Below are 25,560 nucleotides of genomic sequence, written 5' to 3' on the forward strand. Positions count from 1 at the left end.
ATTACCAGAATCATATCGACCAATGTGTTTAACCAATATTATAATATGTAAAGTGTTAGAGAAATTGGTAAATAAAAGACTGAGATGGTATTTAGAAAAACAAAAACTTCTTATCCCACAACAAACCGGATTTAAGCAAATTCGATCCACTATTATAGACAACTTAATAGACTTAGAGTCAGGAATACATGAAGCATTTGCAAATAAGCAAGATTGTATCGCAGTCTTCTTTGATATTGATCAAGCTTACGATACTGTGTGGCGATTCAATATCATATCGAAATTGCATAACTGGGATATCAGAGGCAATATATTAAGATTCATATCAAATTTTCTTCAATCTCGCAGCTTCATAGTTCGATCAGATAATGTTAACTCAGATAAAAAAGTTCAAGAGAACGGAGTACCACAAGGATCAGTTATAAGTTCAATCCTTTTTCTAATAGCCATAAACGACATACTTCAACAATGCTCATCGATTGTCAAAGGAAGACTATGCGCTGATGACTTAGTTTTATTTGCCAAAGAAAAAAACTCTATATATACAAAAACATTTACCACAAACAATCAATCAGTTAGAATCATGGTCTAGGTCTATCGGATTACAATTCTCACCGACAAAAACTAAATGTATTCTATTCACACGAAAACATAACACTCGAACTCCACATCTGAAGCTGTATAACCAAACCCTCAGTTTCACAAATAATGTCCGATTTTTAGGTATTGTTTTCGACCAAAAGTTTTCATGGAAAAAACATACAGAAGAACTTAGAAAATCATGCCAAGCAGGATTAAATTTTATGAAAACTATTTCCAGCAAAAACTGGGGAGCAGATCAAAATACACTATTACATGTATATATAAATCTTTTGTTAGATCCAAACTCGACTATGGTGCGATAGTTTATTCATCAAGCAAAGTATCAGTATTGAAAACCTTGGAAACTTTTCAAAACACAGCTCTACGAATAGCTACAGGTGCGTTTTGAACGACAGCAGTTGAAAGTTTACAATGCTTAAGAGGAGAACCACCCCTAAGTTTACGATGCTAATATCTTTCTCTCATATATACTTCTAAAATAGCCAGTAATAAAGAACACCCTACTTATAATACCAGTGGGTTCACAGATCGATTTCAAGACACTTTCTCTGCAACAAGATTAAATCCACCATTTTACGAAAGATTTAGAAGAAACCTTCATGACCTACATCTCCAATTTCCTTAAATTCTCCCAACAAATTTCCTAACTTCTCCACCTTGGTTAAGGTTAATACCAATTCCCAAAATTAATACTAACCTTAGTATATACAAAAAAAATGAGACTATACCAGATTTGATCAAACAATCATTCTTAAAAGAAATGGAAACTTATAAAAATCACTTTAAGGTATACATTGATGCATCCAAATCATCAGACGGTATTGGTGCAGCCATCCTCAAACCCAACACATCATTACAATTTAAATTCAATCCTATTACTTCGTTATTCACTGCAGAGTTGTATGCAATATTAAAAGAACTTATCCATATAAAAGAGTCGAAACAGTCTCATAATAACCGATTCACTAAGCTCACTGCACACTATCAAACGTCTATACACCAATAATCCAATAATTGACTCAGATATCCGATCAGAAATAGCGATCCTAAATAAAAATAAGATCACTGTCGACTTTATGTTTGTCCCATCGCATTCAGTTATACAAAGAAATGAAGAAGCAGATCTACTAGCATCCTTCAGCCTGGACTCCATTCTTATTAATGAGGTTTTTTGATGACTTGAAGTCAGAAATAATATATTAGTCTAGTAAAATAAAATTACACTACATGTAAATCAAAATGTAAATTCGTACAGGTTGAAACAAATTTTATATCAAAGTTTAGGTGGGTACAAAAGATATTTTCAAGAAAGTATCTAAATCATATAAGGGGATCATTATTTAAATAATTAAAAAGGGGTCATTTTTGCAAAAAAATTATTTTTTAACTGCTGAGGTTATTCAGTTACTAATGAAGGTCTATAGGATTGTTTTCTGCAAAGCTGAAGGGTAAATCTTTCACATAAGATTTACTAAATTAAATTTGACCCCCTATTTATTTAAATAATTATACATAAAACTTTAACAACAGATTTGCAAAAAATTATTTTTAGCGTTTTAAATAAGCACTATAAATATATTATTTTACAAGAAAATTTGCTCTATGTTATCAGTATTAAATAAAAAAAAAATTGGTCAAGAAGTATTTAATATTTTTTGAGATATTGAATTTGTTTATTAAATGTTACTCTATTTTCAAATGCAAAAACGCGGTTGTTGCCAAAGAAATATTCACCCGTATTAAATCTTATTATTTTTATTTTTATGTATGTTTTCTATAAATGTATTGATAAATTCAAATTTTAATTAAACTTCCCCCTAAAATGGCATTTGAAAATTATTCAAATTTGTTTATAATTTGTTTTTTTAATAACGTCGCAAGGCATAAATATTTTGACATGCCGTTTCGATAACTCGGTTGCTGGAAATTTTTCAATAATTATCAAAATTTTTTCTTCTCTTTTCCTCTTCTTTTTTTTTTAGGGTTTAACTTTTAGGGTTAAATTTCATTAAGAATGTCGAATCTCTAAGTTTTAGATTCTAGACCTAAAAATATTAAGATTGGTCTAAAATCACTTAAATAAAATGTGGCTACTTACTGAGTTACAGGGTGTTTTATTTAAAAATTTAACAATTATTTTTACCAAGTACTTTCAAACTATTTGACGTACTTATCCTTACCATACTTGGCAGAGAGTGTGGGTACTATACAGTCTACTAAATTGTGATAAATAAAAGTTTCTAGCTACTGCCAGAGGCGTACGACAGGGAATAGTTAATGATTGACCCTTCCCAAATTCTACGCCACTGAGGGGATTACCATTTTAGCAAAATTTTTCGATTCTCTAATACCTTCTATGTAAATAATATACTCTTTACTGGTAACGATTAGGTCATTAGTTTTTGAGATATTGGACGTTGAAAATAAAACAGCATAGTTATTTTGATTCATCCATTCATTCATTTTAAACTTCCAATATCTCTAAAACTGATGACTTTATCGATACCAATAAAGCTATTTACATACAAAGTATCGGAAAATCGAAAAATTACGCTAAAATCTATCTACTAAAATCTACTCAGTGGCGTAGAATTTGGGAAGGGTCAATAATTCACTATCCCCTGTCGTACGCCTCTGGCACTAGCTAGAAACTTTTATTAATCACAATTTAGTAGGGTGTATAATAGCCACACTTTCTGCCAAGTATGATAAGGATACGTCAAATAGTTTTAAAGTAGTTGGTAAAAATAATTTTTAAATTTTTAAATAAAACACCCTGTAACTCAGTAAGTAGCCACATTTTATTGAAGAGATTTTAGTTAAATCTTAATATTTTTAGGTCTAGAATCTACAACTCAGAGATGCGACATTCTTAATAAACGTTTACATTAAAAGGGCCCGTAGTAATATAACTCCAAGAAAAAAAGAAGAAGAAAAAACGACAAAAAAATTTTGTTAATTAGTAAAAAATTCTCAGGAACCCAATTATCCAAACGGCATTTCAAAATACTCAATCCCCGCGACGTTATTAAAAAAAACAAATTATAAACAAATTTGAATAGTTTTCAAATGCCATTTTAGGGGGCAGTTTAATTGAAATTTGAATTTATCAATACATTTATCGAAAATATACATAAAAATAAAAATAATGGGATCTTAAGCAGATGAATATTTCTTTGCCAACAACCACGTTTTTGCAATTGAAAATATAGTAGCATTTAATAAACAAATTCAATATCTCAAAAAATATTAAATATTTTTCGACCAATTTATTTTTAATTAATACTGGTAACATAGCGCAACTTACACCGTAAAATAAGATATTTTATAGTGCTTATTTAAAACGCTAAAAATATTTTTTTGCAAATTTGTTTTTAAAGTTTTATATACAATTATTTAAATAAATAGGGGGTCGAATTTAATTTAGTAAGTCTTATGTGAAAGATTTACCCTTCAACTTTGTAGAAAACAATCTCATAGACCTTCATTAATAAGTGAATTACCTCAGCAGTTAAAAAAGTATATTTTTTGCAAAAATTACCCCTTTTTAATTATTTAAACAATGATCCCCTTGTATGATTTGGATACTTTCTTGAAAATATCTTTTGTACCCACCTAAAATTTGATATAAAGTTTGTTTTAACCTGTACGAATTTACATTTTGACTTTTTTTTTATTTTATTAGGCTATATAAAGTGCGTGGCAAAATAAGTGGAGTGCATCACAAAATAAATTCAAGGAAATCAAACAATTAGTGAAACCGTGGCTCCAACCAACAGCGAACAGACCCGACCAAGTGAGAATAATAAATTACACCTTTGCGGCTGGGACACAGCAACTAATAACACATAAACAATTCTTTACGCGAATTGTGCCGCCGCCGATGCGATGTGTGAAAACTGTGAAACAACATTCTCCGTGAAACATTATATCAACTGAGTGCAAAATATATGAAGCAACAAGAAAGAAGTAGGTACACTATCCCAAAGATTATAAAGGAAGCCTTAGGAGTAAACACGAACGTTAAAAACACAATAAGTTATCTTAACCCAGATATGCCTAAAACTTACCTTAAAATATTTTTTAATATTTTTCTTCAAATGTATGTACGTGTTATGTAGTAAGGTAACAAAAACATACAGTCGGAAAAATGAAAGAATACCCATGAGCGAACATATTTAAAACACGCTGTATTTTCCTGTCACCGTGTCATAAAGAAAATTGCCTAGCGCAAGTACATGTAATAATTATTATTACATGTACTTGCTCTGGCCAATTTTTGGTGTGACACGGTGACAGGAAAATACAGCGTGTTTTATATGTTCCTTCATGGGTATTCTTTCATTTTTCCTATTGTATTTGTCGTTAAAACCAAATATTTATGTAAAATAAGTAAAAAAAAATGCTGTACAAAATATGGTACACCAGGCATATAACCTACTATTAGGTTTGGGTATAGTATAAAACGAAACATTTGAAATTTAAGCATACGTTGGATTTTAAACACCTTATTTATGAAATATTATGGCACAAATCATACTATCGAGATATTTTTTCCTGTGGAATTACCAAATGGTATAGTCGATCATAGCAAATTTAGACGTTTTCATTGGCAGATGAACGACCTAATCTAAATTAGCGTCTTCTAAATTATAACTGATCCAATTTTGTAAATAAGGGCATATGTCACAGATTTAAGTCAATTTCTAGGATCTCTTTCGCGTTGCCAAAACATTCTCCTTCAAGGAATGTTGACATAAGCACTCAATAGTAGAGATCCCAGAAAAGCTTTGACCTCATACTCGCAAACTTCTTGTTAGCGATTCTTCTGTAAAGCATATCGATTAGTTGCTGACAGTATAAGCTTTAGTATAAGATACTTTTATCAACGAAAAGTGAAAAACATTCAGCAGAACGCTTAGAATCATATTTTGGAAGTTCCTTTTTCACCAATACATTGACCTTCTCTCTGCATGTTTTTCCTTACCTAGTGATATGTATTTTTTCTTTGATCCTTTACCTCTCCGTTTATCTCTCAGCTCTGTGAATGGACTGTTTTATTGAGAATCGGGTAACAATATGCCTTCGTCATTATTTTGCACATATAGTTTGAGAACGAGGTTATAATTGCGAGCCAGGTAAATTATCTATTGCCTTTATATCTCTATCATCAGTCTTCGTCTGTTAGGACATGCAGTTACTGGAGACTCCAAAGCAATACTGTCTACAATTGCTACTAAATTTTCATGATTCTCCAACATACCAAGCGCATCCTCCAGTGAAAAGCCCCTAATAATAAATAGTATGGTATTTTCCTGGCATACAATATTTTGTACACTAAATAGTTATTTTTCTACAACCACTATTCAAAGTGTACTTTTCTGCACGGTTTTATGTTAGCAAACTTGATATTTTCTCACAGTATAAGATATTTGACATTAGTGTGCAGAAAAGTGACGTTTCTGTGCCGCAAAGTGACGTTTCTGTGCCGCAAAGTTCTTTTCTGCACAGTTGACTACCTCATTCTGAGTAACGTTATATTCTGTTTACATCCGTGGACTACCGCATTCTGAGTAACGTTATATTCTGTTTACATCCGTGGTTAAACTTTAGACAAATATATAACCTATAAGACAATTATTATATTCAACTATAGCATAGAAACTAAATTATGGATGTTACAACTGTTTTATTTTACAATTTTATTCTTATTAAACATTTTATAATTATCAAATAACCAATAAGGATTTAGCAACCTGTGCAAGAGACGTCGAATGAAGTAGGTTTTGTGTAAATCCGTGACTGCATAAATATAATGTCAATAATGTGTAATAATTGTTTAAATTTAAACAAATTAAGGCAGTGCATTAATTTTTTAACTGATTTCTGTGCAATTTATTTAGGTATAAGGAATTTAAATTGATTAGTAGGTATTAATTAAATACAGTTTAAAATTTATCACATAGGTACCTATTATAATTAATCGTCGTTTGGAAATTGTGATTTTTATTTTTAGGAAAAACTGTGCTTGTAGAAAAAGTATAGTGCGAAACACGTGCAGAAAGGTAATTTTTCACTCGTTTGAATTGCGGCACTCGCTTGCGCTCGTACCGCAACTTTTCAAACTCGTGAGAAATTAGTACCTTTCTGCACTTGTTGCACAATATACTATTTCCTAACAAGTACAGAACGTCATACTTTTCCGCACGCGACTGCAGTTTGCCAAACGACGCGAAGCGGGAGTTCGGCAAGCAGTCGAGTGCGGAAAAGAGACTTTCTGCAAGCGTTAGGAACAATATTTTTTCTACGAGTCTTTAAAAAATGACCAAATCTTAATCAATTAATTTAATTAATATGAAAATACATACACAAATTAATTCTTTGACAAGGTTGTCAAAACCAAAGTTTCAGCATAATTGGTTAGCATGACGACGATCTTGGTTTCCATGACGACGATTCAAAACCACTGTTATTGTCTACTGATTTGACTTTCGAATTTTATGTCAAAATTATTTTATTTCATCGAATTCTCGCGTTAATTTCATTAAAACATGAACACAATAAGATATATTTGAAATAAATTAGTAAATAATATCTAAATATTAGTTTATTGCATGTATTATAATTACTTTAAGGCCATATTAACATATCTAAATTAAAACGCGTGCGGAAAAGTAAAACGCGTGCGGAAAAGTAAAACTCGTGCGGAAAAGTAAAACTTTCTAAACTAAAATGCGTGCGCCAAAGTAGACATTTTTGCACGCTCGTAGAAAAATGAAATAGCCTAACGCATATTGTAGATAAAAATTTAAACAATTTCTAAATCTAAATAGAAATATATACGTATTTTTTACCGGTATGTACAAAAATATATATATTTTCTGCATAAATATAACAAATATTGAATTATTTAGCAAATCGTTTTCTATATTCAGCCGTATTATAAAACTTATAATCTTTATTACATAATTATCGCCAAATATCACAAAGTGAGCAATTCACAACTACACCTTAGGGTTGGTTAAGACTTACTGAAAGTATTTAAGCTGTTACCAAGACAAAGAATGTGCATATATGTATAAGTCAAAACATGTTTATGGTGTATGTACAATTTATGGTACGTCAGGCACATCTGGGTTAAAGACTCTGGACTGTATCAATTATTGTAATTTTTACTAACTTTACCTTTATTATATTTTTTAGATCGCTAATAACCCTTGTGGTTGCAGCGTAAATAAATAAAAAATAGCTTCAGAACAATACACAGATGTTATAGTTCAACACATTGTTGTTAGTAGTTCTTAAATTATTTATTTTCTGGTTGCTTTTTATTTTGTTTATTATTTCTAATGCAAACATAACCACAATTTGATTTGAAAATACATTTTTATTTTGACGTTTCGATTTACACTTCAGAATTTCTCAAAATAAAAACTCTTCTATTACTTAGTAATACAACTACAAAAAAAAATGTAATAATTTAATTTTATCTGCGTCATTCAGAACGAAAATTCAGACATATTATAATAAGCATACAGGGTGTCGCGGAAAATAGTGCGTTCCTTAAAGGGATGGGCTGAGTGTACCTACCATTTAAAACAAAAAATCTTATATTTTTATGATGTGAAGTCAACTGTTTAACCCGGGAGCAGTCGCGCTCACTTCTGTCACGTAAGCATGCAGTCGCGCGCAGAGAAAAAATTTCAGAATACGAATTTAAATACGAATTTAAAACAAATTTCTATTTTGTAATATTTTTAGTTACTTGTTATGTTAATAATATCTATTTCTAACAATTTTAAAGCTAATTGGTTCTCACCAAAGCCATAAATTCCACAACAAAAAAAAATAAAATTTTTTTTAAATCCCACGCGTTACTGAAATCTTCCTCGAGGCACTTACAAGTGGAAAGGTGTGTTGCAAATTTTTCATCAAGTTATCACAGAAAAGGATAAAATGTTAGATTTTTTTCTAACGGCACGACTGCTCCCGGGTTAAAAAATATATTAAATTTTAATCCATTTGATTATTATCTACAGAAAAGCAAATACAACCGGCATAATTGCTCTCCTTGTTATACTACATTAAAATTATTGTGAAGCAACTGTCATGAATCATCGATCGTTATGCCTTTTTGAAGCTGTAAACTGTGATTAAGCATAATCTTGTGTATTGATACTGATAACACTGACAGAGAAAAACCTTATTTATGTTTATTAAATATCCAATAATAAAGTTTGCATAGTGTTTTAACTTACGTGCAAAATTATTATTGCAATAAAGGTATGTCTTCAAAAAGTATCGTGGTATCGTTAGAAAATGTTGAAAAAAAACTACATTTCTCCATTCAATCTTCTAGGAAGTTCTTTGGTGCAATCATATGATTACCAAAATTTTAGCATATAAATGTATAGACACTAATATTTTTTTGAAAATTTTCCTACGTATAATAGGACATTTTATTAATTCTTAAGCTGGTATGAAATTCGCCGTGTCAGCTAGTATAATAACATAGTATAATATAATAAACACACCGGCAAAATTAGCCGAACACCTTAAAAATGGGACATGTTTGATGTTGCGAATTTCCTAAACCTGTTGTCTGATTTGAGTGATTCTTTTAGTATGTTATAGCCTTATTAGTTAAGAATATCGGTGTAATAATATTGTTGCTAGACAGGTAAATGTCATTTTATACCGGGTGTTACAATCATACTGTGTTTCTTTCTTAAAGTTCGGAACACCCTGTGGAATATTCTCGCATGTATAAAATACTGAAATTAAAACCAAACTATATAGCCTCAGGTTTTCTTAACATTATCTTTTTTGATTCATTCGCTTATGTTGGAAAATAAAAAAGTTATGTGCTTTAACAACTAGCCATGCTTTTTATCAATAAATCCTCATAGTAGAGGAGGAAAGTATGCTAAATTTGCAGTTACTCGAGCGTTATGGGGACCTAATGGATTGTGAAGAGTGGGTGCTAAAACCAAAAAAAGTTAAGTTTTCCATAAAGTGTGGAACTCTCCATTTTTGAAGTTATACTTCTTTAGGCGCGATTTCATTGAGGGTGAAATTTTAGTAATCTGCGCGCATGCGCACACAGGCAGTATGGAGTTAGTTACTAAATGTTTTAATTTATGTATGTATCACTCCAGAAAAGGTGTGGAAAGAATATATTAGTGTTTTTAAATATATTTTTCTACAAACGTGTTAAAAATGCAATTTCTAGCACTCCATAGGAGCGTTAAAAATGCTACTTTAAGGCACTAGTGCTTTAAAATTTTTAAGGCACTGCAGTTAAAAGTGAATTGTCAAATTGTGAAACGTCAAAATATTTATATTTCATTTATTAACATTAATATTAATAATACAACTTGCGCAATTTGAAAAAGGTGGTTTAAAAGGTTTTTATTATAATTTTGTGTCTTTGGATTTGTCTTCCTTGGGCGTAAAATAATAAAACATCTATTTTTATATTTCAATTGTCGCCGTGATGTGTATTTATGTATATCTGAAACATCACTAGCATGCGCCTTGATGGTCTTGTTGGTAGAGCATTGGACCAGAGATCGCGAGATTGCGGGTTCAAATCCCGCACGATTCATACTTTTTTCTTTTTTTTTTTAATATTTGGCATTGTTAAGTTTTGGTTAATTTTTGGTAATTATTGTTAATTTTTGTATTGTAACTGTTAAGTAGGTATATTTGTTTCGTTGAAATTATATTATAATAGAAGTATAACTTCTTACGTGCGTACAAAATACACACACATTCTTTTTTTAATTTAATTTTCCATTTCCACCAATCTTTTTTCCGATTATAGCGCCATCTATCCATAATTGGGAAACATTTTGTGAATAAAAGTTGCTTATTTTTACGCCAAGGATCCAAATCTGCAATAAAAATTGGGGGCTCCTATTTAAGATTTTAAAGTAACCCCCCACCCCACTTCCGTGGGGGGTCGTGTTTGGTGCCATTCGGTAGATTTTTGAAAAATATTGAACAGGTGTATTTTGCAGTACTACGATCTGATGTTCATTTCGCGAAATATCGCAGGGTTCGTATTTAAATTTTTTAATTTACCCCCCACCCCTCTCCGTGGGGTGTCACGAGCCCCCACGGAGGTGGAGTGGGGGATTTAATTTAAAATTTAAATAGGAGCCCCCAATTTTTATTGCAGATTTGGATTCTTTACGTAAAAATAAGCAACTTTAACTCGACACATTTTTTCGAATTATTGATAGATAGCGCTATAACGAAAAAAAAAATGATTGTTTCAAATGGAAAATTAAATTAAAAAATGAAAAGTCCCCCAATTTATGGAAAACTTAACTTAACCTTTTTCTGATTTTAGCACATACTCTTCACAATCCAATAGGTCCCCATAACGCCCGAGTAACTGCAAATTTAATATACTTTCCTCTTTCCTCCCCTACTATGAGGATTTATTGATGAAAAACATGGATAGTTGTTAACGCACATAACTTTTTTATTATTTCACATAAGTAAATAAATCGAAAAGAAAAATGTTAAGAAAGCCCAAGTCTACAATCGACTATTAATTTTAATATTTTACATATGCTAGAATATTCCACAGGGTGTTCCAAACTTTAAGAAAAAAACACAGTATGATTGGTACACCCGGTATAAAATTATATTTACCTGTCTAGCAACAGTATTATTACAACGATATTCTTAAATAATAAGGCTATAACATACTAAAAGAATCACTCAAATCGGACCAGTGGTTTAGGAAATTCAAGACATCAAACATGTCCCATTTTTAAGGTGTTCGGCTAATTTTGCCGGTGTGTAGTTGATCTGTGCGATATAAAAATTGTTCCGTAAATTTGTCTATTTGTGTACCTCTTCCTATGCCTGAACTTAAGATTTTTTTTGCAAATGTTTAAGATTTGCGTTCTTCTTCTTTTTTGGGTCAATCTTCTTGGACGCTCTCTTTGCCAATATTCATATCCTCTCGTTGCCCTTTTCTCCAATGTAATTTATAATTTAGGTTATTCTGCAGCAGAAACTATTTCCCATACTTTGGAGTGTAGGTATAAGTACCTACTATTCCAGAGAGTAACGTAAAAATGATGCATAAAAAACACACTGTTAATTATAATACTTATTTATTTATTATAATCTATAATTTCTATTATTTCTAATATTTCTATTATATTAGGTATTATTTATTTTATCACTTTATGGTGATTACTTTTGTTAAATGGTGGAAATATTAGTCTCCTCTATATTTAATGCTGCTTCTGGATAAACTGTAGAAAATCTAAAGGAGTTACAACGCCTGCAGGCTTATTTATCTTGGAAGGTCCTTTACCTAAAATTTAAAAAGTTTTTTTTTTAATTGAATAAACATAAATTTGAATATACGTTGATTTTCTGATCCAAAATATTTTTTTCTATTCTCATACTATAATATATCAATTATGATTTCACTACCTGTATCATAATAATCTCATTATGATACAGATTTTCATTACGATACAGATTTTTAATAGTCGAGAAAATGAAACTGAAAAAATGGCAAAACCTCGCAATTTTTTCGTCCAGCATTGATTTGTACAAAAATTTGGGATTAGGCTCATTTCACCCTCTAGTTCATTTTCTATATTGAGCCATTGTACGCTTTTGGTTTTTTAAGGGTGAAAACTACCCTTAATTGTAAAAAATTATAAAATAATATTTTAATCTTTAATATTGTCAATATTTGGTTCCTATTAGTAGCATAATGATTGTTTTATGTTTTAAGATATAATATTATAATATTTTAACCCTTACAACCACCATTATTGGAGTTATTCATAAAAAATTGACTTTTCCTAAAAGAATAATTTCGGCTTGCATCGATTTACATAAAAATTTACGATTAGGATCATCTCACCTCTACTTCATATTCTATATCATGCTCAAGGGCGTTGATTATTTTTAGGGGTGTAAACTACCCCTTATTGTCAAAAATTATATAAAAACATTCTAAACTTTAATATGGGTAAAATTTGGTTTTGATTGGTTAAATAATAATTGTTTTATGCTAAAGGATACAATGTCATAATATTTCAACCCTTAGAAACCACCCTTAATAACAATGAAATTTTTATAAATAGATAATTTTTAATAGATCTATACAGAAAAAAAAAGTAGAATTAAAGAATTACAAAAACATTTATTTACACAAAAATACGAATTTACAAATATGTACAAATACAAATAAAAATAGTTTTTTAGTCATCTTCCAGTATACGAACCGGTTCTGTGGTATTGTATATGTCGTAGGCAAGTATGAAATGCAGGCATTCTTGCAAAAGCCTAGTCATTTTCATAATGACTAGGCAGTTTGTATGTTTTCATTTTTACAAAACTGAATCACACACTTTTAGCCATTTGCAAAACTGCCGGAAAGGATAATTTAATTTTGAAACAGTGTTGCAATTTAGGCACAGATGATATATAAGTTTAGGTTTTATTGTTTATTGTTGTTATTGTTTTATAATTTTATTTTATCATTTATGCAAATTAGTGCAATGAACTCGTCGTATAGCTTTTGCAGTAAGTTCAGTGAAATAATGTTTCAGGTCTAAAATATTTAATTAAGTTCCTTAATTAATTAAGTTAATATTTTTATAATAATATTTGTTCCTTATTATAAAATAAAGGTTTAGAATCATTGGGTGTAGTAATTTCATTAATTAATTAAATTTAATAAATTTTATAAACATAATCTAAATTGCAACACTGTTTCAAAATAAAATTACTGTTTGTTTGACAAAATAATGTCGTAAAAACGTTCACGTTGCTGGTGGATTTGCAAATGCCTAAAAGTGTGAAGTCATTTTGTAAAAATGAAAACGTTATACAAACTGCGTAGTCATTACAAAAATGACTAGGCTTTTGCAGGAATGCCTGCATTTCATACTTGCCTACGACATATACATTGAAAGCGGACTATTTAAATTTTTCGAAAAAACAAAAATTCGTTTTATAAACATAATTCCTTGATTGCTGGCGATAAAAAGTTTTTTCAAATATGAGTTTATAGGATTTTTGAAGAGCTATAATACTATGTAAATTAAATTTTAAATTGGTCAAACTTTTTATGTGTATTTATAATGCAAATATAAAAGGAATTACAGGAAGGTTAAGACCAATTTTTAATTAGACGGGTAGTTAGGGGGTTGTTTTCACTGATTTTTTCGTAGAGAAAAGCAGGTACCGACTTTTTTTTATCATAAGTCGCTCAATTTTTATGATAGAAACTTTTTAATATTTTTTTGAAAGGTGTAAGTGTAGGCTTGAAAAAAGATTATTTAAGTTTTCCTCGAAAAATGCAAAGCTTTCCCGTTATTTGGCTTTGAATATTTCAAATTATGGATTTGACGAAAAAAGCTAACCTTTAACATGCCGTATCTTCGTTCGTATTAGTCGTAAAGATATTACAGAAAAAGAATTTGAGTTATGTTACTAAAAGATACAATTTTGGTATTCACAGTTTTTTTATTTTTTAAATAAATGCATATTTTTTGACTTATTCTCAAAAACCCTCAAAAATGATGGATTTGTTCGTCGAAAAACTGTTCTTTCAACCGCGAATAACTCGAAAAATATTAGTTTTACCATTGATTATAAATATTCCTGTACTTATTAATCAATGGTTTTACGAAGAATATGCAAAAAACATTTTTTTTCTAGAATTACTTTTTACATCGATTTACATGGTTAAAATGTAATAAAAAATTCCCACCCCCAAGGTTTTAGCGTACAGCGGCATGATATAGAAAAAATGATCTTGGACTATTCCCTACTAGTTCATTGAAATGTTACATTTAGTGTGTATTTCTTAGAGGAGTCAAATTTATTTTTTTAATGTGTAGGGGGGTTCAGTAGAAGCTTAAGTTCAAGTTTTTGGGGTTGAGGCCCTTGTCCCTCGGACGCCATCTTGGAAAAAGGGGTGCAAAGGGCTCTCGCTCTGTATCTCGTAAACTAGCTACCCTATAGAAAATTTAATTTCACATAAAATGAAGCAAATTAAATTTTATACAATTTTATGTCTATTACTTTTTATCGTAAAGTGACCAACAAAAAAGTTATAAACAAAATAAGAGAAAATATTGTAAGAAATTTCCTTTTGGAGGTTATAACTTTTTTTACGTTCATTTCACAATAAAATAACATCATAGCGATTTTGTAGAGGATTTTTCAATAAACAATTTTCACTATAGAGTTGTTTAATTTTATTTATTATCTAGGTTTTACAGCGCTCCAAACTTGACCAGATTCTTGAATTCTCGTAGAAAAATAATGCTTTTCTATCTAAATATTAGACGAGCGGCATTAACCGTTATGCCAACCACGAAAATCAAATTTAAGGTGAATGATCCATTTTGGTCTATTTTTAGGTTTTAGAGGTCGCTGAATCCGAATATGAAGTTTATTTTTATCTAGAGTTGGTGGAACATGTTAAAAAAATAAATTTTATACAAAAATGCCAAAAATCAATTTTGATGATTTTTCAAATTTACCTCGCTGTATCTTTGGTCGCTGTAAATATTTCCTTTCAAAAATTTTACTGTGTCATCTTTGAAGTACGTAGATAACAATGAAATTTGTCCAAAATGTTTAAACACATTAAAAAAGGAGTTGTTAATTTATTAACATTTTGTCATCATATTTCGTTAGTTTCATGTTTGCTTAAAAAAGTTGAGTGACAAACTTTTTAGTTTATAATTTCAACCCACACAACAATAAAATATAGTTCAAGAAGAAGTTTTTTGAAAAATTTTAAGTCAAAATATGTAATAGGAAAAAAGTTATGTTACTTCATATACAAGCGGCACACCCCAAAAAACGCTTATATCTCGAGATCCTGACCACGGTGTGGTGAATGGCTAATTTTTATCATACTTTATGATTTTGATATCAAAAATCGTTTTTTGCTCTGCTTAAGAATTTTGCATTTTGCGGTTGCGTCATTCTTCTTCTGAAGCGGCGAATTTGTGCTCAAACAACTTCTTGGGCCTTTTCTATATATGCTTAGAGTTATAAGTTTTATAGTGGGAAGAAAGGTCAAAAACAGATTAATAATAGCATAGAAATATTAAAATCATAATAAACTGTATGAATAAAAATTATATATAGATAGAAAAGCAAGCCTAACTTTTGTTTTTATTGTATCCCTATGAGCATTCGAGAATCTGGTCAAGTTTGGAGCGCTGTAAAACCTATATAAATAAATAGAATTAAACAACTTTATAGTGGAAATTGTTCGCTGAAAAACCCTCTACAAAATTGCTATAACGTTATTTTATTTTAAAATGGACTGAAAAAAAGCTATAACATCCAAAAGGAAACTTGTTAAAAAAAATTTACATATTTTTGGTTATATCTTTTTTGTTGGTCACTTAACGATAAAAAGTAGTAGAAACAAAATTGTGTAAAATCTATTTTGCTACATTTTATGTTTAATTAGATTTTCCGTAGGGTTGGTAGTTTACGAGATATAGCGCGAAACCCCTTTGCACCCCATTTCCAAGATGGCGACCGGGGGACAAGGATGGCGACCCCAAAAACTTGAACTTAAGCTTCTACTGATCCCCCTACACATTAAAGAAATAAAATTGACTCCTCTAAGAAATGCAAGGTACGGCCTAAAAAATGTAACATTTTAATGGACTATTACCAGTCATGTCAAAGATACGGCCCGCGGGCCGCATCCGGCCCCCGGGCCATACCAATACGGCCCGCGATCGCAATGTGTCACAGAAAGAAGAATCATGTTTTTTAGAGCTTTTAGACTTCACTCGATTGCTCTACGGAAGTTTTAAAATGCGTACACTACACTACATTTATAAGTCATTTCAAAGGCAGCGCGTGCCTAGACAAGCGAGAGAGATAGACAGTAACACCATCTCTTAGCGGAAACACCCTATTATTTTTGTTGAGAACAATAGAATCTTCCATGCGCTTCGAGTCTAGACTAGAACCTTCCTTATCGATATAAAAGAAGTGCGTCGACGTGTCACGTGAGTCAGTTGCGAAGTAGTGGTTGAGAAGGTATTGTACATTTGTTTGTGTCGTGCGTGTGCGATATCCATAATTGTGTCGAGTTCCATATTTGTTACGATTTCGGCATAATGTCACAAAAACGTAAAGTTGATAGTGAACGTAGAGTTTTTCAGTCTAAATGGGAAAATGCATATTTTTTCATAGAATGGAAAGGTAAACCACTGTGTTTGATTTGCAATCAAACAGTTGCTGTTTGTAAGGAGTTTAACTTGAAGAGACACTATGATACGAATCATAAATCAAAATTCGATTGTTACACTGGAAAAATAAGAATGGACAGATTGTCATCTTTAAAATCTAAACTTCAAGGTCAACAATCGATGTTTACTAAAGCTAATACTGAGAGCGAAGATGCCCTGAAATCAAGTTTTATTATTGCATTAGAAATCGCGAAGAGATCAAAACCTTTCACTGATGGTGATTTTATTAAAGACTGTATGTTGAAAGTTGCCGATGTTTCATTTCCATTTCAAAAGTCAATAATTCAAAATATTTCGCTGTCAAGAAACACTGTTGCTTCAAGAATAAATGATTTATCTCAAAATTTGGTTCTTCAACTGAAGGAGAAAATTAAGGAATTTACAAACTTTTCACTGGCTGTTGATGAGAGCACTGATACTGTTGATACAGCTCAACTTGCTGTTTTTATACGAGGTATTAACAGTAACTTTGAAATAACTGAAGAACTATTAAAGTGCGTTCCATTGACAGGTACTACAACAGCAAATGATATTTATTCTGCATTGGAGCATTTGATGGCAGAATATGGACTCGATTGGAATATACTTAGCAGCACAACTACGGATGGCGCTCCTGCCATGGTTGGCCAACATTCGGTCGTTGTAACTAAATTAAAACAGAAAACATCAGGAAATTTTGTGGGATTTCACTGTATAATTCACCAGGAATCATTGGCATCCAAACATTTAAAAATGGACCATGTCATGCAACCTATAATTAAAATAGTAAATTTTATAAGGAGCAGAGGACTAAATCACCGACAGTTCAGGCAGTTTTTACAAGATTTGGACGAAAAGTTTTCTGATGTCCCTTATTTCACCGAAGTTCGTTGGCTCAGTCGAGGAGTAGTTTTAGAAAGATTTTTTGCATTACGTGACCCTATTCAAGCTTTCATGTTAGAAAAAGGCAACCCAATTGATTATGACAATGACTGGTGGGTTGATTGTGCCTTTTTGTTAGATATGAATAAACACTTGACTGATCTGAATGTAAAGTTACAGGGTAAAAATCTGATTGTCACTCAAATGTACTCATGTATTCAAGCCTTTGAAACAAAGTTGAGGCTGTGGGAAAATCAGGTAAAAAATCAAACTTTGGATCATTTCCCTCATTTAAAATCATTTGGCACAGTGGATCAAAAAAAATTGGATCAATATTCTCAACTTCTGCAAAATCTTATCACGGAATTCAACAATCGTTTTGAAGACTTCCACAAAATGAATGAAATGGAATTCCCAATTTTCAACAATCCATTCAATTTTGAAGCTTGACAGGCACCAGTTCATTTGCAAATGGAGTTGATAGATCTTCAATCGGACAGTATTTTGAAAGAAAAATTTAAAGAGGTTAACGCACTTACATTTTATACACAATATTTCAAGAGTTTGGATAACTACCCGGAATTAAAAAAGCATGCAGCACGCATTCTGTGCATGTTTGGTAGCACCTATTTATGTGAGCAGATGTTTTCCGTCATGAAAATAAATAAGAACAAACATCGCACAAGACTTACAAATGAACATCTCCAATCAATTCTTAAAATAAATACAACGAATATGATACCTGACATCAGTGAGCTTGTCAAAAACAAGAGAAGTCAGGTATCTGGATCCTCGAGCTCAAAATAATTACCCTCTTTTATAACTTTGATATGATTTTTAACAACCGTATATTATAAGTATACTATTAAATAAAATGTTATAATAATTCAGTACATTTTTTTTTATTTGAATCTGGCCCGCCGACACATTCTGAATTTAATATATGGCCCTCTGCAAAATTGAGTTTGACACCCCTGGACTATACCTTCTATGAAAATTTCAAGTAAATACATGCTGGACGAAAAAATTGCGAGCTAAAATGCTTCATTTGCTTGCCAATAGAATGCGCAATAGAATTGCGATGTAGCATTCGCGATGAAGGTGGCACACGCGCAGTGACCAATGGCGAGTCAAATATATACGCTTTGACAGTTCTCAATATGTAAACAGACTGACAAACTACTTTAATTTGTTTGCGTTACAAAATTAATAAATTTGAATATATTTTTTGTTGTGAATGATCATAGAAAAAATCGTGTATACAATTTGCATTTAATTATCATTATGAAGCTCGTACTCTATACGAAACTCGCCGCCAGGCGGCTCGTTTCGTATTCCTTATACTCGCTTCATAATGACCATCATTAAATGCTCGTTGCATAATATACTATTATAAAAGTAATCTCTTACTTTTATTTTATTTTCTATAACCTTTTGGACAATTTGTATGACTTCCATAGTTTCTACTTATATTGTTGTTTAAAACACGCGAGGTATTTAAGTATTTCCTTTTTTAATTATGTTAATTTTGTTGACCTACATCACGTTAATGTAAATCATCTAATTTAGCTCTTTGTGATTACCCTAATCAGGCCCATAAACACATTCAGATGGAAATATGGGCAGACTACTTCCGACCTCTATTTACCAAATGCGAAGATAATGCACCACGAACACCTGATGCTACAACAAACGAAGAAATAAACATCGAGGAGAGAGAGGTAAAGGAAGCACTAAAAAAATTAAGAAATTAAAAATCTACAGGAGAAGACAGAATATCGAACCAACTCCTAAAGTAAGGAGGACAAGATCTGACTAAACAACTTTTAAAACTAATACAAAAAAATAATAGAATACAACAAAATACCACAAAAATGGATATTAAGCACCCTAATACATCCCTTTAAAAATGGAGACAAACCGGACCCGGAGAATTACAGAGGAATTAGCTTATTAAACACAATATTAAAATTAACGACCAAAATGGTAACAAACAAACTGAATGAAATTATAGCAATAGTACAACAAGGTTTTAAATCATCCACCGACGCTATATATTTTTTATACTGAGACAAATTGAAGAGAACTCATAATAATACAACAAACCGGCATATTTATGTTGAGTGGACCTTAATAAAGCATTTGATAGGGTCAAATTAAAAAACGTTAACCCTATGTTATACTCAAGAGAAGTACTTCTAGAAATAACTAAAACGATCGAAAACACATACCAGTACAACACAATACAAGCAAAAGTAGAAGATGAATTAACTGACCCAATTGAAGCTGAAAATGGGACAAGACAGGGGGATTTCTTGAGCCCTCAATGGGATTGGGAAGCAATATATAAAATGTAGAGAAAATTTCATCTCTACGTAGTTGGTATTGGTGAAAACTAATATTGAATATATTCATGAAATTCAATTCAATTCAATATTCAATGATCTTTGAAATTCCCCTTAAATTGATGGTCGAGCTGTTTTTCGATTCAGGGGAGTGCACGCTAGCGCTGTTGATAAAGCCTGAAATGGTGGAAACAGCTGTCCGGCGATTGTGCATCCTCTGAATCGGAAACAAGCAAAACCATCTTTTACTTTTAATATTGAATATATTAATTTCTTACCTTGTGTATCCAAAATTACCAAATAAGGCTCACGTTCCAATACTCTTGAGACGAGTCCAATATTAGCAGATTTCTCAACTCTGGGATAAAGTCGGTCTATAGCATCTGCTATTGGGTCATTGAGTGTAGCATTACCAGATGTAAGTTTGTTAATAATTAGCTGCATTGAAAGTACTCCAACAACACCCCTTAAAATATATTCGAAGCTTTAGTAACATAACATGAACATCCGTTAGAATTTGATTCCGATAAAATTCCAGATTTAACAATGCAATTCAAAGTTTTATTTCCGGAGAAATAAAACTTTTAATCAGATCAAGTCTCTGGTTACGCCTTAGTGGTTTCTGTTACTTGCAAACCAAGCGAATACTGAATTAAAGAAAACACGGGGAGGTCTTTAATTTGCACCTCACTTCCTGTCTATTCAAGGTGGCAAAATTCCAACGAAAACTTAGTCTCGAGTCTCGATACCCAGTTAGGAGTAAAACTATTACAGAAGAATTCGCCGTAAAACGAAATCAAGAGACGTACACTTCCCAGTAACATTAAAACCTTCTGGAGGTTCGTAAATTCTAAAAGGAACAATAATAGCATTCCGAACATTTTAAACCATAATGGCCAAACCAGTTCCGATGGTCCTACCATAGCCAAGATGTTTGCTCAGTACTTTGCTGCAGTATATAGTGAGGACGAATGTCCTATTCCAAATAGTGCAAGGGCTAACACTAGTTTCAACATTGCTGGTTGTAACTTATCTATTTCAGAGGTATATACCAAATTATCTCAGCTAAACATACATAAGGGTCCAGGGCCTGATGGAATCCCACTCAAGTTACTGAAATACTGTAGTTTTAATCTTGTTCCTCCCTTATTCTTTATTTTCAAAAATCATTACAGACGAGTGAATTCCCTTCCGTTTGGAAAGTTAGTTTTATATCACCCATATTCAAGAATGGCGATAGAAGCAGGCTTCAAAGCTACAGACCTATTAGTATCTTTAATACTACACCTAAACTATTCGAGAGTTTAGTATGTGATAAAATTAAGCCCACTATACAAAACGTAATAATTGAACAACAGTATGGTTTTGTTATGGGGAGATCAACTGAAATGAACTTGTTAAATTATACCTCCTTCTTAAATAAAGCCTTGGAAAGCAAACAACAGGTAGATGCGATCTATACAGATTTTTCCAAGGCATTTGATATGATAGGGTCACCGAACATTTGATAGGGTTGTTCGGTGATAGGGTCAACCATACGTTATTCTTACATAAGGTCGAACAGTTAGGTTTCTCTGATCCTCTGCTTAGTTGGATTCGAAATTATCTATTAGATAGAAGGCAGGTAGTTCGTATTAAGAATTATTTCTCTAATGAAATTATAGTTAAATCGGGGTACCTCAAGGCTCCTACTCAGGACCTATCTTTTTTAATTTATTTATAAATGAAATAAACAAAAGTTTCAATTTTGCTCAATTTCTTCTATTTGCTGATGACCTTAAATTATTTCACATAATTACCTCTGATTTGGATCGCTTCAATTTGCCATCAGATCTTAATAATCTTGTGGAATTGTGCTCACTTAATGGGATGGACTTAAATGCAAACAAATGCCATGCTATAACTTTTACTCGACTGAGACACTTCGAGAATAATAATTCTTACTATATACGGGACACTGGACACTAGGTTACAATTAGTTGACTCAGTTATAGATCTAGGTGTTATTCTTGACAATAACTTGAATTTCAACCTACACATTAATAGCATGGTTTCTAACTCATTAAAGATGCTTGGCTTTGTTAAAAGATGTAGCTATGACTTTACGACTGGTCGTTCTTTAAAACTTCTTTATTATTCTTTGGTTAGACCACATTTAGATTATGTATCATGTGTTTGGTCACCTCAATATAATTGTCACATTAATAAAATCGAACAAGCTCAGCGTAAATTCTTACGTTATTATGCTTATAAGATGCATTTCACTGGCCAAAGTTATGAGTCTTAACTGCAAATTATTCGACTTGACCCATTACAGAGTCGTCGTCAACATAAAGATCTTTGCTTCTTATATAACTTAATTCATGGTCATAAATACTGTATCTCACTCTTAAATAAAATTGGTCTACATGAACCTTCAAGAACCACCCGTTCTGTGACCACCTTCCACAAAGTCATTAACCGTACAAACTATGGTTCAAGTTCCTATCTCTGTAAACCTATTAAATTAGCAAACGCTTTATCTCAGCATGTTGATTTCTTTGTGAACGACTTTACTGTGTTTTCCACACAATTACATTTATATTTAACTTAATGTTTTAATTTTAGGACTGATTTGTCAATTACTGTTACTGTTATTGTCTTCGTTCTAAGATAAGTTGTATTTGTCAATTGCAAAATGTTTTAGATATTTAGATTTTATTACTTTATATTATAGGACTAGCTCTCAATTTTTAAATGAGAGCAATAAATTTTATTATTGTTTATTATGTATTTACCAATTTTGTACTAGATCTTATTTTGAATGGTTTTTTTAGTTTGTGTGACATTTTAATTGTATTATGTACTAATGGACTTCGGTTCGTCAATAAATAATAAATAAGTATTATATTTTAGTTCGTTCGGAGTTCGCCATAAACACCCTTACTAGTTTCACTCTCCTTAGAGATCATCAGAGGGTTTATATGGTTATCTGTAGACAAACTGAAACAAGCCAAGCCTGCTAGTACCGAATCTCGACAAAATAACTCGATATGGATGCCGTAGCGACATTTGCTTAAAACAATTCGAAGTTTTATTTCCGGAGAAATAAAACTTCTAATGAGACCAAGTTTCTGGTTACGCCTTCGTGGTATCTATTACTTACAAACTTAGCGAATTATTTTTTCGTGGTTCGGTACTATGAGACTTGGTTTGTTTCGGTTTGTTCAGAGATAACCAATATACACTCTCTGATGATCTCTAATGAGAGTGAAACTAGTGAGGGTGTTCATGGCGCTCTCAAAACAAACTGAAATATAATAAGCCTCTCGATTTGGTTTTGGCAAATTCTTCTGAATTCTTCCAGCTTTAAGTTGCTATTACTATCCGTAGACATGTAACACAAAAAGCTGTGTAGGACTCAATGTTTAGGCTGTCGTAGCGTAATGGATATTTTAAATAATTAATGCATTCGACCGTTACTTGATGGAAATTAATTTTGCTTAACAATAAAACACTGAAAACTTTTGTTTTCAATACTTCCACAACATTTATTCTAAGTTAATGTCGCCCTGTTTATGCAGAGTGCCCCTTTATTATTTCCATTTGGTGACTTATCCCGTGCTATTCGTACTATCCTATCCTCAGCCATTCTACTAATGTTTTCGTTCCACTCCTGTTTCCGTTTTGTCACCCATCCATTTATGTCTTCTACATTGCATGATCTTCTTATGTTTTCGCTTTTCTCCCTATCCAACAGACTTTTCCCTGATATTCGTCGGAGTATTTTCATCTCTGTTGTTCTGAAGCTATTTTCTTGTGGCATTTTTATAATCAATTACATTTAATGGGAAATAAGCCACAATTTTACCAAAAAAATGATTTTATTAACGTTTCGACGCCCAAGTCGGAATTTTTGTATTTTGACAACGACACCCGACTTGGGCATCGCCGTCGAAACGTTAATAAAATCATTTTTTTGGTAAAATTGCGGCTTATTTCCCATTAAATGTAATTGATTTTCATCTCTGCTGTTTCTAGTAGTCGTCTCGTTTTAGATGTGTCAGGTCTTGTCTCCGCAGTTTACGTCAGTATAGGTCTAATTGCTGCTTTATGGATTCTTGCTTTTGTGTCTTGTGGTAGGTGCTTGTTCTTCCAGATTGTGTCATTAAGAGATCCCGCAAAGGATCCTCTTTATTAAGTGATGTATTTTATTATGTACTGTGTATTTTGCAATTTTAAGTCTCCGACTGAATAGATTGAGGAGAGAGGAGCTGTTTATCTCAAGTTAGTCATTCAGAATTATATAGTATTTTTACTACAAAAACGTTATTACGTAGGTCAAAATTTTTATAATAAACATGTTTACCGTGTTTATAATAAACATAGCAATAATGAAAAGTCACATTCTAATGTTTTGACAGTTCTCTTACGTCAAAAATTTTGACCTACGTAATAACGTTTTTGTAGTAAAAATACTATATCTGTATTTTTTTAATAATTTCCATAGATTCTAATAAAAATAGCATAAGGCTTTTAAACACTTAATTAAAAAAATGGTTATGATCTAGAAGCTGAAGTACGTACTTAGAATTTATTTTTATATTATTGAAATCCCTTTTGTGTAATGTTATGTGTTTGTCAAAGGTTCTGCCAGTTTGACCGATGTACGTTTCTGGAAAGTCACCACATTTAATTTTTCTCCAGTTTTTGTATACACCACTCTGTAATTGCTTTTTCTTTTGCCTCGTATTGTTCTTAGTGTATTTGCTTAATTTGTTATTAGTTCTGAAAGCTGGTGTTATATTATCTGAAAGCTGAATAATTATAGAATACAAACACATAGCAGAACACAATAGGGCTTTCAATAATCGAAAAACAGATTCTACGTAGGCATTTCATAATCATTCTTTTAATAAAGAGTTTTAAATTCTTTATAAGTATTCAAAATAATAGCAGTATGCTAACTTTATTAAAATCTATCGAAATTAATAAATTAAAAAATATAGACATAATTCTGAATGACCAACTTAAGACAAACAGCTCCCCACTCCTCAACCTATTCAGTTAGAGACTTTAAAGTGCAGACACATACTAAAATACATCACTTCAGTAATGGTAAGGGAGCCCAAACGAGGATTTTTGCAGTTACTCGAGGACGTCAGATTATCATATGGGAAGAAATCTGGCACAATGTAGATGTACCTCTACCATATATTAGCTCTAAACACCGGGGAGTCCGTTAAGGGGGGGGGGGGGGCGAAAAAAAAATCTATCCTTAGAAAAACTCGAAATTGTCAGATTAAGATAAGGTAAGTTAAGTATGTACATGCAAAACGGTGTATATTTAAAAAATCTGACGATTTGGGCGGGGCGTAAGGAAATGGGCGAGTCACAAAATTTCAACGAATATTTCGCGAAATGAGCGATAGATCTCAAAACTAAAAAATACGTGCTCAATATTTGTCAAAAATCTATCAAATGATACA

At 31.7% G+C, this 25,560-nt stretch overlaps 2 protein-coding genes across 2 annotated transcripts in view; one reads left to right on the forward strand and one right to left on the reverse strand.

Annotated features, from left to right (window-relative positions):
* The window catches only part of LOC126890702 (uncharacterized), a 29,846-nt gene extending 17,997 nt beyond the window's left edge, over positions 1 to 11,849 (forward strand). The window contains exon 2 of the mRNA XM_050659868.1: positions 11,792 to 11,849. Coding sequence (XP_050515825.1) covers positions 11,792 to 11,849 — 58 coding nt within the window. The remainder of the gene's footprint in view (positions 1 to 11,791) is intronic.
* Positions 11,722 to 25,560, reverse strand: part of LOC114324951 (uncharacterized) — a 113,455-nt gene continuing 99,616 nt past the window's right edge. Inside the window, exons 19-20 of the mRNA XM_050659882.1 lie at positions 20,371 to 20,558; positions 11,722 to 11,944 (exon numbers count right to left, since the gene is read on the reverse strand). Of these exons, the coding sequence (XP_050515839.1) occupies positions 11,862 to 11,944; positions 20,371 to 20,558 (271 nt within the window). The 3' untranslated portion in view covers positions 11,722 to 11,861. The remainder of the gene's footprint in view (positions 11,945 to 20,370; positions 20,559 to 25,560) is intronic.

This window comes from Diabrotica virgifera, chromosome 1 (genome assembly GCF_917563875.1).
Source record: "Diabrotica virgifera virgifera chromosome 1, PGI_DIABVI_V3a".
Taxonomy (NCBI): Eukaryota; Metazoa; Arthropoda; class Insecta; order Coleoptera; family Chrysomelidae; genus Diabrotica; species Diabrotica virgifera.